General features: G+C 36.5%; 1 protein-coding gene across 1 annotated transcript in view; it reads right to left on the reverse strand.

Moving 5' to 3' along the window:
- The window catches only part of LOC139720047 (UPF0547 protein C16orf87 homolog), a 40,374-nt gene extending 22,494 nt beyond the window's left edge, over positions 1–17,880 (reverse strand). The window contains exons 1-3 of the mRNA XM_071631420.1: positions 17,809–17,880; positions 13,594–13,672; positions 2,019–2,119 (exon numbers count right to left, since the gene is read on the reverse strand). Of these exons, the coding sequence (XP_071487521.1) occupies positions 2,019–2,119; positions 13,594–13,672; positions 17,809–17,880 (252 nt within the window). The remainder of the gene's footprint in view (positions 1–2,018; positions 2,120–13,593; positions 13,673–17,808) is intronic.
- Positions 17,881–18,037: the final 157 nt, after the last annotated feature.

The raw sequence follows: 18,037 nt of genomic DNA on the forward strand, positions 1-18,037 counted from the left end.
ACCCTTTTAAGTTTATGCATAATTGAGTTAATTTTCAAGGTATGAAAAAATAGTGTAATTACAGTATTTTTTTTGGCACTTAAACCTGGCCTTTGACCCTTTACCTTTGACCTTTGACCGGAAATTTCCACTAGCATCTCCATTAGGTAATACATGTATGAAGTTTTAAAAATAATAATGCGAGCATAGCATATACTAGTATATGAGGGAAATAGTACAATCTGAGGAGATGACCTTGACCTTTGACCCCCCTGACTTTCGACCCATGACCCCTACATTCCCTAGATAATCCCTACCAGTCAGTATATGCGTATGTACCAGCTAGTTCCATGAAGATACATTGAACCATTTGCGAGAAAAGTGAAATTGTAACATTTTCACCTAACCTTTGACCTTTTGACCTTTGACCTTGTGACATGAAACTCTCTCTGGAGAATCTTTATGCAGTAGTACATGTTTACACTAAGTTTCAAAAAAATACCTTTGGGCATTGCATGGATATGGGGGAAATAGCAACATTTTTAGCATTTGACCTTGACATTTTGACCTTTGACCTTTTGCCAATGTCACATAAATCTACTCATCTAGTTGCCCCATCATACATCATCCTTGGACCAAGTTTGGTGAAAGCTGCTTTATCCAGTTTTGAATTATCATGTAAACAGATAAATTTTAGGATTTGACCTTGACCTTTGACCTTTGACCTCTGTCCGATTGCACTAAAAAACTAATCAAGCAATTGTCCCATCATGCATCATTCTCGGACAAAGTTTGGTGAAATTTGCTCGATCCAGTCTTGAGTTATCGCGTAAACAGATACAATTTAATGATTTGACCTTGACCTTTGACCTTTGACCTTTGGCCGATTTCACCCAAAATCTAATCAAGTAATTGCCCCATCATACTTTATACTTGGACCAAGTTTGGTAAAATTCCAGCCACTACTACTCAAGTTATCGTGTAAACGAATGCGGACGGACGTACGGACGTACGGACGTACGTACGGACGGACGGACAACCCGAAAACATAATGCCTCCGGCACCACTTCGTGGCGGAGGCATAAAAAGAGATATAACAGGTAAAAAGAGATATAAAAGGGTAAAAATTGATGGCAAAAAAGAAACGTGTCATACAGACTTAACATTGGGCCCTTAAAGTTTGTTGACCCCTGCCTGTGACCTTTGACCTTGTGGTGACCATCCACTCACCAAGGGACATCTACCATCCAAGTTTGGTCACAAACGGACCTATGGATCAAAAGTTATGACCCATAATAGAAACGCGCCATAAAAACTTAACATTGGGCTCTAAAAGTTTGTTGACCCATGCTTGTGACCACTGACCTTGTAGTGATCATCCACTCCCCAAGGGACATCTACCATCCAAGTTTAGTCACAAACGGACCTATGGATCAAAAGTTGTGACCTATAATAGAAACGCGCCATAAAAACTTAACATTGGGCTCTAAAAGTTTGTTGACTACTGCCTGTGAGCTTTGACCTTGAGGTGACCTTCATTTATGGTAAAATGTGAAACTTTGTATGGCCCCTCTTCCCTTGAAGTTTGATTGCAATTGAAACCCAGAGTAAAGAGTTATTGAAGTTTTTGTAGTGTTACGGACAGACGACCGATGGACGGACGGACGACAGACGACGGACGGACGGACGACGGACGGACGGACGACGGACAGACGGATGACGGACGGACGACGGATGGACGGACGACGGACGGACGGACGATGGACGATGGATGGACAGACGCCGCAGGCAATCCCTTAGTCCCCCCTCACCTCCGGTGGGCTTGACAAAAACTCACTCATGTTACCACACACAAACACTCACAAATTGTTTAGAAGGCAACCTTTTGTCTCTAAAAAGGCATCGTTTCAACAAAATTACACTGTACTGATTTATGGCAAACATAAAACACATAAAGAAAATGGTGTGCAAAGGTTTTGATATATAGTCCATGCAAGTCAATTTTATCTGTATCCACACTGGAGCCTTAAGATACAAACCCGCCGTAAATGGTTCTCAAACTCGCTGGCACTGTAGTAGTCTGGTCTCTCTCTTCTGACACGCTCCGTTCGACGTCTCTTCACGCCTGTGCCATCCTCATCTGGCGAGAATAAGCATAATATAGTATCCGAGATGAGTAAAATAACTTCCAAATACATCATGCCATTTGATATTAAATTATGAAAGCGAGAAAAAAAAAGAGGACTCTTTGAATGTGTCAAATTATGTGATTTGTGGACTTATGATGAGGTGTTGACTAATGTACGTGCATGTATGAAGTTTACTATTTTTCACAAATCGGGTCTTGTTAAAGACAAGCTTGAGAGTAGTGGATTTGCAATCACGAATTATGTACTATGTTAAAGCATTTTCATGGCTCCAAGAGGTCTGGGGGAATTTGCCTAAATGCAGTGGGCAGTATAGACTATGCAACTTATATTTGGCATACTGCAGGCACACTGCCCCACATTCAATCATGAAAGAAAGCAATTTATTGCAGGATTTTTGTTCTTTTTTTTTCTCATTGTTTTCAAAAGAGATATTCTGTTTGCAAAAAAAGAGACCATAAAATTTGTAGTGCTCTGTAAATTGTTGCCTGAAATATCTGGTGAGCAACTTCAGACACTGTGATCTTCAGTCTCTACTACACTTTCCTTAATTCTGTGTAGATTTTGTACAGGAAATCTCAAGAGTCACAGTGAAGACACCATGTAGGTCACACAATAGGATCGGTCACTCTACGATCTTCTTCTCATGAGGCAGACAGGATTTATTGACATAAAATTAATCCATGCATGACCAAAAGATCTCTGCAAAAGAATTTAAAAGAAGGGCAGGAACCATCATTATCACAGAAAAGAACAAGAGGCCTGGTGGCATGGGGATCACATGACAGGATAAGGGTTTCACCTCAAGGGGCACAATAAGCAAAATTTAATGTACCAGTGTAAACTTTCCAGAACAGATGTGCTTTAGTCAGGGATATCCAATATTCACATGCTCACAGACTAAGGCTACAACAACAGCCTGTGTAGTTGATAGCAGCAGTTCTCACTCCTGTGAGCTACCATGAGATGTGTCACGTCATACACTGAAATTACAAATGTATCGGGTCAGTGTTGGATTAATATGAGAAGAAACACAGTGTGGGAATAGTATCTTTAAAGGGACTGTGCAGTACTGGTTGAGGTGGGGATTCATGTTTTGAACATTCCTAAGTGAGATAATGAGAAACCTCTTATGAAATATGAAAGAACATGTAATTTCAAGAAGGATTCAACATTTATTTGATGAAAATTGGTTTTCAAATGGCTGAGACATCAAAAAAAGTGATAATAATAAAAGGCGACAGGCCACGCCTTTTATTAGGATCTCTTTGTTTCAACTTGTTTTTGGATATCTCGGTCATTTTAAAACCCATTTTCATCAAATAAACTTCTGATACCCATTAGAATTGCATGCTCTTTGACATCTCATAGAGTAGTTTCTGAATATCTCGTAAAACGTTAAAGCTAAATCCTCACCTTGACCAGAACTGTACACACCCTTTAATGTATAGGTAATCAGTATCACAGGATTTGCAAATTAACACTTGAGATGAACTCATCTAGAAAAGAAGATTCATATAATCCAGGTTATACAAAAAAGTAATTCATCTTATTCTGAGAGACCATGTAATGAAGCTCCTACCAATATGCATTTTAGAAATCCAGTCCACACTTTTGTATCCCATAGTGTGGATGAAATGAAAAATAAGCTCAATCATAAACATGAGTCAACTGCTGCTTCACAAGACAACAAAGTTTCAATTTTGAAACCAATGAAAAGTGACAAAACTGCTCCTGTTGAGTAAACTGTAATTGATACAAGTTTTTGTTTGCTGAGCAAGCAAAACAGGAAGTATCAGATGAAGCATATAATGCTTTTCGTGGTTTCTGTTTTGAAGTCATACCATGATATCTTTACTTTCAGATTGGCTCTAGTGGTCATCAATGTCACATATCAGTTTTGGTCAATAGATCTTGCATTCATCACAACTATGCCGGGTATGGTTACACTTTTCACACAGTGAGATATGATTTTTTAATAGATTTTTTTTTTTCTTTTTTGTTTTATTGTGCATTCATTTTGATTTGCTTGTTTGTTTTGTTTTGCTTGTTTGTTCTGTTTTGCTTTGGCCACAGCTGTTCTACATAGCTGTTTTACATTAACTCTGCGGTGAATAAGCTAAAATAGCTCCAAGGGAAAATTATTTCTATTGATTGTAATATGATTTGCCTTTGGCTTATAAGGAGAAATTTGATTCTATTGATTAGCTCAATGAATCATGTTTGCAAATCAGAAATACACTGTGGTAGCAAAGCACTGATATGATATTTCATAAAGGCATCATGGCTTCACAAAATTTTCCTTTATGATATTATGGCCTGGTCACACAGCCCAAAAGTTGCATAACCGCATGAATCACGCACAAAATTTGAGCCTTCCGCGATACCTGCATGATTTGCGCATTTCATCAGTTTGTCTGACATGGAACCTTCATAGTTGTCCGTCGATGTTCGCCAGATTGGCACTTTACGCGATTCCAGGTTTTGAGCAGCTCAAAACTCGGCTTCGTGTAAGAGTTTACACAGTATTGCGCTGTTTTACATAATTTTTGCGTAGTTTGCTTAGTTCTTACACGGAAAATGCACAAAATATGCATGGAATACCAGTGATCTTTCATGAAAATGCAGAGCTGCCAACACTGGAAACTAGTTGAGAGTGAGACTCCCATAGGCCGATGCTATAATTTAGTCTGAGTCAAAATGAGTGAGATCAATAGAAATGCATGCAAATGAAATAAAGTTTTAGAGTGAGAAAGGACCAAAATACGTGAGTCTCACGCTCAATGCGTGAGAGTTGGCAGCCCTGAAAATGTTGCCGCTATCGCGTTCATCATCGACTTCCCACTGACGATTTAATAGCAGACATATGATTATGATGCATGTTTTGCACTTGTAACACTACGTATCACTGAAAATCACTAAAAAGCGAATCATGTGCGATTCATACGCAGTTCATATGCGCAGATTATGCATGGTGTTCCATGGACCTTTCGTGGCGCACAACAACGTATTCACCCTGTTTAGGGCCTTTGAGTGCCAATGCGCTGAAAGTGCGTGGTTTGTTAGTGATCCGATTTCTGTGTGATCTTTTCATTGTTCTTGTGCAATTCTTCTCTGATTTTCATTGCATAAATCAGCAAAAACTCGGTCAAATTCTCAACGGACGAGCACGCATAACCAAATTTCGTGTGTGATTCATGCGTTTACGTGACTTTTGGGTTGTGTGACCGAGTCTTCAGGATATGACATGAGGTGAAAATGATCTTAATAAAAAAAATGTGCATCACAGAGTCATTTGAAAAACCAGAAAAGCACTTCCACCCCAACTGACATGATGAAAATTGTCCAATTTTCCAAAATAGATACCTTTTGTTTACGTCATCAGCTTCCAGCTGCGCGGCACCTCGCTCTAGCAGAGAATGCGCTTTAGAGCGTGTATGCAAACCTCGAATACGCGCTGCTTTAACTCCCTGGTTCATTGACCCTATCCGCAAAAAGAAAAGATATCTTTCAAAAATCCACAGAAATTCCCAGATCACTGCCAAAATTCAATCATTGGTTCCTTGAGTTATTGTCCACCTTTTCTGCAACTTCATCCAAATTTCTAAACAACTTTTTGGGTTATTGTGCACACAGACAGACAGACAGACAAACAAACAAACAAACACTTATGGGCAATTCCACGGTATATAGGACACAGATGCTGAAAATTCAAAATGATATTTGTTTCAAACACCATACATTTTCAGACAATACTTGAGTTGAAGTTTTAAGAATCATTATGTTTTTCAATAAAAGCGGCCATTTTGATTTTCAAAATGGCTGCCAAAATATGCCTATAACTCAGTGGTAAGAAACAGTGTATTGTCACATCACTTACTCTCTGTATATCCACTTTACTAGTACTCTAAACAACAATCTTTTATATACGATGTATGCAGTTACCAGACCAGTCTTTTACCACAAGATAGAAAAAAAAAAGCTGGTTGCTTTAAAGAATTTGATAAAAACTTTTAATTAGTTTGACAATGATGGATGTAACATCAGTTACCAAAAACAAGGAATTTTAAACTTTATTCATCAAAGAAAGTGAGCTGTATGATGTAACTTGGGATTTCTAATGTATGCCCATATGCCTTCCTTTCAATACCACAAATAAGGATACTTGGCATACTGGAGAATCAAAATGAACGCTTCATGTGTAACGTCAGTTACCGAAACGTCATATACCAGTATGTAACGTCAGTTACCATGACAGTAATTATAACTGAGGAAAATTTTTTAACTTTAGGCCATTTCAATATATCTGGGAAGTCAAAGGTTATCAACAAAGAGCAGCAATCCCTTTGATAGGGAATGATGTTATCACCATGGTATGTCTACGGATACATTTTTTTTTTCATTTTATTTATTTATTTTTTTATTTATTCATTATTTATTTATTATAATTATTTTTTTTTGGCTCAAGCTTTTGATTTTCGGTTCAGCACAAGTTTAAGGCTAATGTAAATCATCTGGAAGTTCAGGTTTACCACATGCAATATATGCACTCAAATTAGTATACAGTACATTCACAGTCCTAAGGGATGATAAAGCTACCAAAGTTTGTAGGCCTAATCAATGATGTCGTTGCATGGTAACCACCTTTTTCTATTAAAAAGCTTGTGTACAGCTGTACCAACAGTTTTATAATCTTTACTAATGATTGCTTTTGCTAGCATTTTTCGTTTTTTTCTGGAAGCTTAGTGAAGTTTCTACCTCAAGGCAAATGCACAAACAGATATATTTCTTCACTTGCACTTAAATGTGTGGCTTAGTTAATATGGCACATCTTGTATTATGGTACATAAGGCATGTACTGTCATTACTGTTTGAAACTTAACACTGATGTTGCTCAACGTTTAACACTGATGTTGCCCAAAGTGAGAGGTGATTTTAGGGTTTAAAAAAATGTTCATATTTGTTGATTACTTTATTTCATACATGCAGGGACATTTTGTAATACATGATGATTATAAACAGGAAGATTCGTTTAAATTGATCTTAGAATTCTTTCGTTGCAAAGTCCTATTTCTTGGTATCTGGGATGTATTTGCAAGCCTTGATATACTAATGAAAAGGAAAAGAAAAACAATTATATTACTTCAAGCAAGGAATAAACCAATAATGCCCTTTTGACCAAAAAAGTATAATGTTTCTTCTTCACAGAAAATATATTAAAAGTGTAACACTATTCATTTATTGGATCAATTGATGGTGGAGATAATTTGTTTTTATTTGTGGCCCTAACAATGCCTTGAAGGAGAAGGAGTAAAATAAAGAAAAGAAGAAGAAATATATCACAGTAGATTTCATACATATTTATGCATATTTATGAGTTGATATTTATATGTGTTTTTTCCCCATGACCTGAAAGATATTTTTTTTTCACACACAAAAATATCTGTGTTTTGTGTAGTACTGCAGGGCATTATGGGTGGGGCACTGTAGATAGAAACTTTCCTGTTCATTCAACAACAACAAAAACAACCCTTAGTTATGTCAATATTTGTACTTGAAATTGCTGAATCTAAATGGCTCTGTGTCATCATAACTGTTGAATAAGCATTCAATCTTAAGACAAATGTCAAGAAATATCCTCTGGTGCATTTACATTATTTTTGCTCAACTGTGCTATGGCATGGGGGGGGGGGGAGCTTGCCCCCGAAGGGCCCCATCCCATTTGTGTCTTTAGATTTTGTTTTAATTTGTTGCTTAGTAAATGCCTGGGATTGTTACTGGTATACTGCAGCAGTATAATAACCTGTTAAAGAAATTAGTTCTCTGTAATCCCCATAGCAAAAGTATGTGTAACGTCAGTTACGTAAAGTCAGTTACTGACATGTTTACCTTTAAGTTTTCATAGAACACAAAGAAAATGGACTAATGTTTAATTTCATTTGGATATTTGTAATTGATGAACCAAGGTATGATTCCATATCAAGCAAATCATTCTGAAAGGTCAGAATTATAAAATATCACAAAACTATTCCCAATCATGATTTTGCATGTGTAAACCCTATGGCAAATGTAAGCGTAACATCAGTTACCGTCATGCCTTCACTGAAATTGGCATGGTGCTAAAAGGAAATATCTAAAGTGCACACTATTTTGCACACTTGTTCCTAAGAACCTAGATATATTGCCATATTAAACACATAAAGGTTAGAAGTCAGGGACACGAGATATTTCCATTTAAATCTACACCATAATTTCCCATGTCCTTTTTCCGTAACGTCAGTTACCGACACGTTTTCACTTGCTATGTGATGAGAAATGCAGTTTGAGAGAAAAACTTTCCAACTCATTCATCACTGCTAATTACAAGCCCCAGGTGCTTTCATTCACAAAACTACAACGTAAACAATTTCATGAAAATCCTTCTGCGTAACGTCAGTTACCGTGGAATTGCCCTTATGAAGACATACTGGTAACCTCCTTCCTTGGCGAATGTTGGAAAATCTCTATTAGATTAGACCTTTGGACTCTGCATTTGAAATGTAGTTTGGAAGTCTTTATATTTTTATCTTCACATAAAACGAAATGCTAGATGCTGATAAGAAGAGAAACCTAGTTAAACAAGGAACAATTCACATACCAACAAATTTCTCATTTACAATCTAAGTACTGTAAAAGTGGATATTTTCATGTGAGTTATTTTTCACACTCAGCTCCGTAAGATGAATTTCGCATTAATTACTGGGACATATGGCATGCAGAAATATTTGCATGCTTTTATTCTCACACTAGCTTCTGGTTGCTCGAATTGCTCACAAATTTCTACACAGCAAAAAATTTCCACTTTTACAGTACTTACCTTTTTTTGTTCAAAAACTGATTTGAATAAGCATAGCAAAATGAATATATGTACTGGTATAACAAAAATAATGTGACTGTCATTAAATTGAATGCAGTGATAAAGTGCATTACAATCATCATAATACACACACTCCAGCATTATCATCTGAATGAATGACCCCAACCAACATTCACAAATTAGGATATTGTACCATAGATTGGTATACTTTATCTACTAGGTTGAAACCAATTTTGACAAAGAATGTTCGTTTAATCTCTTACAATTCTTTTGTTCTACCACCTATCAATTATTGTAATATCGTATGAGGCAACTGTGATAAATCCAAAATTGATTTGTTATTTCATTTGCAGAAAAAAGCCATCCGAATTTGTACACATTCACCTTATTTAGCCCATACTGATCCTCTATTTAAACGACTGAAAATATTAAAACTAAATGATTTTCATATTTATCAATCTGCCATTTTTATGTTCAAATACATCAACAATTTACAACCATTCTTCCATGATACTTTCATCTCAAATAGCAAAGTACACTCCGATCCTACTCGTCATTGCAATGACATTCATCTAAATATCCCGAAGCTACATGTCGCTAATGGGTCATTCCATGGGGTTGGGTCTTCTCTAGATTTTCATGTTGTGTAGGGAATAAAAGTCATATTCTGAAAAATTTATCAAATAATTGTCCGTGGTTTGCAGTTATTCTTGGAGAGAAATGTGTGAAGAATTATTTGATGAAAAAAAACCAAGCCTGTGTACAAATGTATTTTGTCTATGACTATTTCACTAATGATGTCCCATGGTTTTTTGTAGTTTATGTTGTGACATAAATATATGCCATTTTCATGGCAATGTAAAACAGGAATATACAACCTTTCAGCATTATGCCTATCATAATTAAGAGAGGCAAGGTGACTTCTACAAAGCCTATAAGGCACATAAACATTTGTAACAAAATAAGAACACAAGAGCATCTTCAAGCAACCTCATAACTATGTTACAAACGATGTCCATGGCAATTTTTGTTGTAACATAGGTATAGCATGGTTTTACATACACTTCCAATCATAATATGATTAGAAACTTTATTTCTATAATGAGATTTATATTTCAGGAGTATTCTTATCCAAAAATTAGCATAAAAATCCTCCAAATAAACGAGAAAATACGGAACATATCACTGTACTTCAGTGCGATGTCCGGCCTCTTCGTGTAACGTAGGTAAGGAAAGACGCGTCTCGCGATAACAAGAAGAGCTACTAACTTCAGCAATCGTATTCATGTCACTGGCAGTCCTTCCCCAATGGCAGAAAAACTACTCACAGCCAATATACACCTACCTGGACAGCGCAAGATCTGTTTTTCTGCCGTTGTCCATGTAACGTAGGTACAGGAGTTTTAATGTTTCTGATGTCAATTGGTAAGCTTTTGCGCTATTTTACGAAAATAATAACATTTGTCATATTCTGTAACTCTATTAGAGGAAAAAAAAACGACATCTAAACCTCTGAACTGGCCAAAAATACTGTGGACGATGATACTGTAGTCCCACATACTGAGATATTTGTTACAGGTTCATGTTCATAATTTTGATTGCCAAATTTTCCATCCATGCCGGTCTCTGCAAAAGGAGCATATATTCCTCTCTTAGAAAACCATACAAAAGTATATCAGTGTATCTTCACTGCAATATAAAATTGTTTTACCTCCCGATTATCGTGAATTTTTGGACCCTTTTGTCATTAGGTATCTACCAAGGTAGACGTGCTAGAGTTAGTATTAGTCACATACTAGTTGGAAAACGTAGATGTCCAGACTGCATCTGAACTAGAGAAATAGAGTTTGCCTTATTTTGCTGGTGATATTGAGGGAACTAGGAGCTGTGAAATTCTTTCTCTTTAACAGATTTACTTTGAAAATGTCAATGTTTTCCATCCAAGATTTCACTGACCTGTTAGATGCTCTGATGAAGTTGTTAACATTTCACAAGGATTCACCATTTCCATTCCATGTTCACCCATGTGTGAAGTCTCAAAGCTAAAATGCCAGTGTCCTATTCAGTTTGGGTGGGTAGTGGGTAGGAAAGGCTTCAATAAAATTATGAACCCCAATCAAAATTGGACTATTATTGCTCTACACTATCATTCAAAAAGAGGGCGACAATTTCGATGGGGGATGAATATAAAATAGAGCCTAGTATTATTTTGGGAGTCTATTGAAAGGCCCATAACCGTAACCGTAACCCTGACCCTAGCCCTAACCTTAGCTAGGACACTGGGGGCAGCGACCTGCCCTTCCTGCAGTGTAGCTTGCATCTGAAAACAAGTTTTTAGCATAGAGTATGAAAATGATATTTTCCTATGTTTTACATGCTATATTATTATTATTAATATTTACATCATTTTAAGCATAACCCATTTTTTTTTTCAATTTTGGTGGGAGGTACACATGGAACTCTAGCTAATGGGTATGCCAAGAGGTAGAAATGTAAGCAAAATTGTTAAAATTATTTAATTCCATTCATAAACGCACAGATACATCAACAGGAATATATAGTCAACCCCGACAAAAATTTTCTTTTATTTTTTTTATAATATTTCTCTTTACACCTTTTGTTCAGTTTGTTGATGAATCTGCCATGGCTCCTCCTCTACCACCGCTACGTGTTAAACTACATGAAAGAGTGAAAAGGACACATCCACAGCACTCCACAAACGGAGAGGAAGCCGACAAAGCAACACCCAAGAAGAGCGAATGTAACAAACTAGACAAGAAGAAAACTGCACAGAGGGAAAATGGACAGAAGAAAAACAAAAATCGAGGGCTAAATGGACATTGGATAAAAGAGCAGAAATTAATTTCAAACAAAGAACATGGAGAAGACAAGAAGACTCGTCTGATTTCTCTTTATTAGTTTTCTTAGTTAGTTGACAACTAGTTGATGATGTTGTTAGTGTATATTAGGTCAAATTGTGTAAAGCTTCACTTTCTTCTTCTCCTTCTGATTACGTCTGCCTTCTTTCATATCAGAGTTACAAAGAATTGAAGTCTGTGTAACATAGGTATTGTTCCACAGGTGTGCAGTAGATATAATTCCAAAGAACTGTTACAATAGTGTTATTTGTGGGAACATACATAAAGTCTATATGTGTAGGTTTTAACATCTCACACCACAATAAAGGAAATCAGTTGATATGTCGTAGTGTACCTATGTTACAAAGACATACTGTCCGTGTAACATAGGTAGTACACCGTGGGCGAGGTTGTCTGAAAACCCCTGATTATAACAATAAAATCATGTTTTCACTTGAATACCCATACAAATCACTTGCTTCAATTGTGGTGCTTTTAAGAATACTGTCATTGTGTCACTCTTGATGAAAAAGTTAAACCTTTGATTGAAATTGTTAATGGTTTGTAGAAAAAAACATGTTAATAAAAGTGGCTTGCAGTTGACATCAGAACATACAATCTTACTAATAATGATCTCATGCGCCTGTTAAATAACATGTTGATGTGCTATGGACGAAAAAAACGTGGATGTGTTCATTGTTATCATTTCAGAACACAAAATGATGAAGGATGTCAACAAATGAAGTCCATGTAACATAGGTATTTTGCCATACCTGTTAACCCATGCTGACTGAAAGTGTGCGAAGTAATAAACAGATTTCTAGTGGAATATGTTGTAGAATGGGAGTAACAAATCAGGGGGAAAAAGGAAATTTCAATTAACCCAACTTGAATTTTCAACTTGTATGTCACAATTTCAGTCCCAACCCCATGGAATTACCCTAATAGATCTATCCGACACCACGGACCGGATATATGGAATTCTCTTCCCGAACAAATTAAAGCATGCACATCACTTTTTTCTTTTAAAGTAAACATGAAAAAGTACATTATATCAAGTTATGGGAATTAGCTGATATCTGACCTTTGTAACAAAAAACTATAAATAGATTATTTTTTAATGTTTTGATACCCCCCCCCCCCCCCAAGTCTCCTTACATCAAACTATTACATAATATTTAAGTTTTCCCTTCTAAATAAGGCACCTAGTATTGCGCGCCTGCTGGGCTCTTCCACTTGCACCAGCACTCACCTCACTCACCTCATTCTCTGTATGTAGTGTCTACACAATTTTCGTTTAACATTTGTAATGTGATGCCAGAATCTTACTGGGTTTTTTTCTTGCTTTTTCTTTTCTTTTCGATAAGTATACAAGATGTATGTTTTGCCCATTTTCTTCTTTTTTTTTTCCTTCTCTTTCAAGGCTGTCGTATCTTCAAGCTACATGTATATATGCTTATTTGACGACAGTCTTCAGCATTTACACTCCCAATATATGTACCATAATTCAGTCTGATCATTTGATTCACTTTATCTCGAGTGGTTCCCAATTGACGTGTTATCTTATTCTTTTCTTTAATCTACTTGTATATACAAAGTATCTCACTTTACATTCAAATGTACACACTGTATTTTCTATTATCTTGTAAACAAAAAATGACTGTATTTCATTTGTAATATATATTCAATAAAGAAAATTCCTAATAAATCCATTTGAATTTGAATTTGAATTTGAATATCAAGGAATGACTACCTCCATCTGCTGTTGACTGGATCAATCGTTTGCTGAAGAATGAGTGGCCACACCTGCACAATTTGCAGGCCACCGGCACCTGAGGAAAGACAGAAATCATATTGATTGAATTTATTGTGGTCCTTGAGCAGATTTATAGCAATACTCTGAAAAACTAAAAAAATACATTGAAGCAGGATGATGACATAGAGGCTCAAATATGTCAGAAATATAGTAGTTAATGTAATTTCATTACACCTTCTGTGTAAAATGTATGCATGCTTTCTTGCTTCTTTGAGCCGCCACACATATGCATTCCTAAGGTGAAGCTCTGCCGGTCACCATCCTTGTGTATTATGATTTGCTATCAATCTTAAAAACATTCTTATTCCTCATCCCAAACACTATAAAGTCTGAAACTCTGTACCAAGTACTAGGTGTTTCAAAAAACTTTTCACACTTTTGATGCTTAATAGCTCGAAAACCATATCAAATAAAACTGTCATTGATATGAGTAATAGCTGAATAGTGTACAATTTAGTTGGAGGTGATTTGAATATGAAAACCTATCAGTTTTATGAAATCCATGCTTAATTTCAAAGTTAGGTTCCAGATTTTGGTCAAATTTGAACCCTCTGTACAAAACCTGAACTTTACACAGGAACTAATGATGTGTATGTGAGTGTGTACTTACAATGACCCTGAACAATGGACCTGGATACCATCTGTTCACAGCTCTGCTCCAAGGCACATGAACGCTTTATTAATAATTCGTGATTGATTGCCCTGGGCACTGCTAGTCTGAATTCCTAGCAAAGGGTGAAATGGATGCACATCAAAAAAGTAAGCACATGTTTTCATGTGCTTGCATACACCACATTTCAGAATGAATAAAGACTAGCTGTGATAGTGAAATTCCTCACAAATAAATAATGGAGAATTTAGAGTTAGAGGCAACCATTGTCTGGGTGTTAACTACACATTCCCATACACATCAATTGACTTCTGTGCAAAGTTTAAGTTTTATACAGAGGGTTGAAAATAGAGCAAAATCTGAAACGTAACTGAAAAATTAATGCTTAATATATAATGAAACTGAGTTATGCTGTCATTTTAAAATTGCCTCCAACAAAAATGTACACTATTCAGCTATTGCTCATATCAATGTCAGTGTTATCTGCTAAATAGTTTGTGAACTATTTAGGATCAAAAGTGGGAAAAGTTTTTTGTAACACCTAGTACAAGCAATGTATAGTTGTTTAGATGTAAAAGTCTGAAAATCCTCTGGAGCTCTCTTTTAAGTATGTTACTACTACCTTGTATGCAAGTACCAGGTAGGTCCTATGCTGAAACACCCACAGATGTTTCTTTCAGTAGTCTGAGTGTATGAGGCAGATCTATACAAACATAAGTACAGTGTGTGATTTGTGATGAGGATGAATATTGCACACAAATATTAGTGCACTCACAAACTTAACACTGAAAAAAAAAACACAGAGATCCATGACATTGACTAATGTAATTCTACGGTAAACACTGAGGTCAAAGTTTGGTCCTTATTAGACATGGCATTTACTTCCTGTGTTTTGCAAGTCTTTGAAAAAACTGCATACAAGATCAAAGGTTGTTGCAGTAGGAAATTGATATTACTGCCTCCCCCTTCCTTATGTAGGATATTGCAATATGTTGTTTACATGATATCAGGACAATTACCCCCAACTGAATACTGGTTAGTGATAGGGTTAGGGTAAAGATTAGGTTTAGGTTTAGGTTTAGAGTTTGGGTTTGGGCTGGGATCGGGTTCAGATTTAGGACTAGAGTTATGATCAGGGGAAGGGTCTGGGTAATTGTTCAGGGGGTAATCATCCTAGAACATGTTGATTAATTGTAAACATGGATATTTTTGTGCGAGTAATTTTTCGCGCTTAGCCAGGTAAGATGAGTTTCACATGTTTTTAATTCTGTGGAATCAAGACATGAACTACTTGAACATACAGCAAGCAGAAATATTTTCATACACGAGGTTTCTCATCATCTCATCAAAAAATTTTAGAAACCTGAAATTAGGTCTCAACCAAAACCATATTCTCCCTTTAAACTGACACATACACTATCGTATAAGCTGTTATTTTCCCATACAGATATTTTCGCGAGATGTTGATTTCGTGAATTGACACCAATGCTATCTTGCATGTATTGTTACTCTAGTGTATGGCGACATTTTCGCGTGTTGTTAAATTCGCGATCCAGCTGTGATTCACGAAATTCACGAAAATTAAACCCTCGCGAAAATAACCACTTATACAGTATCTTTTTTTTCCATGACTCCACAAATAGTCAGTGAAAGGCAGAACAAGACAGAATTCTACTGAGTTACTGTAGACTATAACACAGTTGAATTCAAGCCTTTTCTCTTCATGTTTTTACATCGACATATTTATATCATACCATTTGGTTCTTGAAATCAGAGTTTTGGTCAATGATATAAAGTATAACTGGTACACACTGTATCAAGTGACACTTGTTAATTTAGTAGAAGTACACATTATCAGTGTTTCAGGGTGTTTGATTTACACTAGACATTGTATTTTGTTTTGTCTACAGCATACGGTATAACCCAGTGATGTGAAGAAGCAAATTTGAGCAAACAAACACAAGTGTAGGCCTCCAGTCAACCTTGCCTAAGTTGAATCTATTTGGGCTAATGAAAAAGCTTCAACTTAGAGAAATTTATACTCATGAGGGATTAAAATCGATAGAATATAAAGAGAACTTTAAAAGACCTTCGACTAGTTAGATGATTACACATGTATTCGACTTACGCGAAGCCGACTTCAGCAAGGCTGACTGTACATGTAACAAACTGTGTCAAGACTCCTGAGGTGAAATAAATTACAAACTTACAGTAGATAATGAATACTCAAGATCTTTGATCAGTACAGAATGCTGAATTCGCCTTTTCTTCACGCATCCATACTATTTGAGCCATTTTCTGGGCATGATCAAGAAATTTTAAGCCTTTTATTTCCCCCCTGACAAATTTTGATAAACTAATGAAATATTAGTTACCGCAACTTTTTAAATTCTATCATATTTTTTTTTCTCTGTTAAAGGGCTGGAAGTGGAAGAGTGAGCTGGAGTTTACCAACTGGACCAACATTGCAACAGACACACTAAATTTCTGCCTCAATATGCATGTAGTCCAGTGAAACTGTCTAATTCTGAACTCTACTTTGTAATTGTATTCATCACTCATGACCTTCAGGCTACATCACAGGGATCAGCAAATGCACAATGTGAGCGATTTGATAAATGACACTACCATGCACTACCACCACGGTGGTTATGTTGTTATCGCGAAATATTCTGTTTTCTCGCAACTTTTTCCATACGTTGTTTACATTTACATGGCTTGACACAAATTAAATCTTAAGTATATTGGCCCATTACACCCTGGCATTCGACTAAGTGATACTGTTGAAATGGAAATAGACAGGTTGATACACTGCCGGGGCACCCTAATACATTATGTGAGGTCTTTGACTATGGTTGATAAGCCGCGAGCCAAACATTGAGATGTAAATAGACTAGTTCAACTTGTCCAGCAGTTACAAGGACATGACTAGCCATCTCTCTAAATTCTATTGAATCTTAGTCTTGTCTCGTCTAGTACTAGATATCTAGTACTACTAGTAGTGTATTGAAAGTAGTGACTATAAAAATGAGAATGTCCAATTTAGAGACGAGACTCCTAAGTAGACTAAGAATTTAGACACAATGACAGGCTTCATTTGGTAAACAAACAAATGCCAATGAAGGAAGCAAGCCATAATGGCAAGAGGAAGTGAGAGAATTGCTGTTTGGTATTGTTTGTGGCAAATTCTCCTTTTTATTAATATTAACAACACATTCATCGCTCGCTCCTGTCAGTGACACCTCTTTCTTTCTTTCTTCTTTCATCTCCTCCGTCAGCCGTAGGCGGAGCGCCCTGTATGCATATCATATATTCATGCCAACAACACACGCGCGTAGCTCAGGATCCGATCAGACAAGACTTTGCAGATATGAATTGAAAGAGAGAGAGGGGGGGGGGGGGGAGGAAAAAACCTACAAGAAAACGAATATATGGGACTATTCTCTTCATTATTTCCTAGTAGGTTTCGATGAAGGACCAATCGCAGTAAATACGAGCGCAAACACAGACACCTTTCAAACAAAAAACACTGTTCGTCTTACCTGGTTCTCACAATTCGGACACTGCTTCACAACCATCTTTTTGATATTCTTGATTCTCGTTACTTTGCCCATTTTCAAAACAAAAGTCTGGAGCGAACAAAACAAAAGACACGTAAGAAGAGTGTGGGAATGTACAAAATACGCGTGAATAAATTTACATACACCAAACGTATTAGGTCATGAATATGCATATTTGTCATACTGATAATGAATATTCATATCGTGATAT

Source organism: Diadema antillarum, unplaced genomic scaffold (genome assembly GCF_040938485.1).
Source record: "Diadema antillarum isolate AM-2024a unplaced genomic scaffold, OU_Dant_1.0 scf00000120, whole genome shotgun sequence".
NCBI classification, from domain to species: Eukaryota; Metazoa; Echinodermata; class Echinoidea; order Diadematoida; family Diadematidae; genus Diadema; species Diadema antillarum.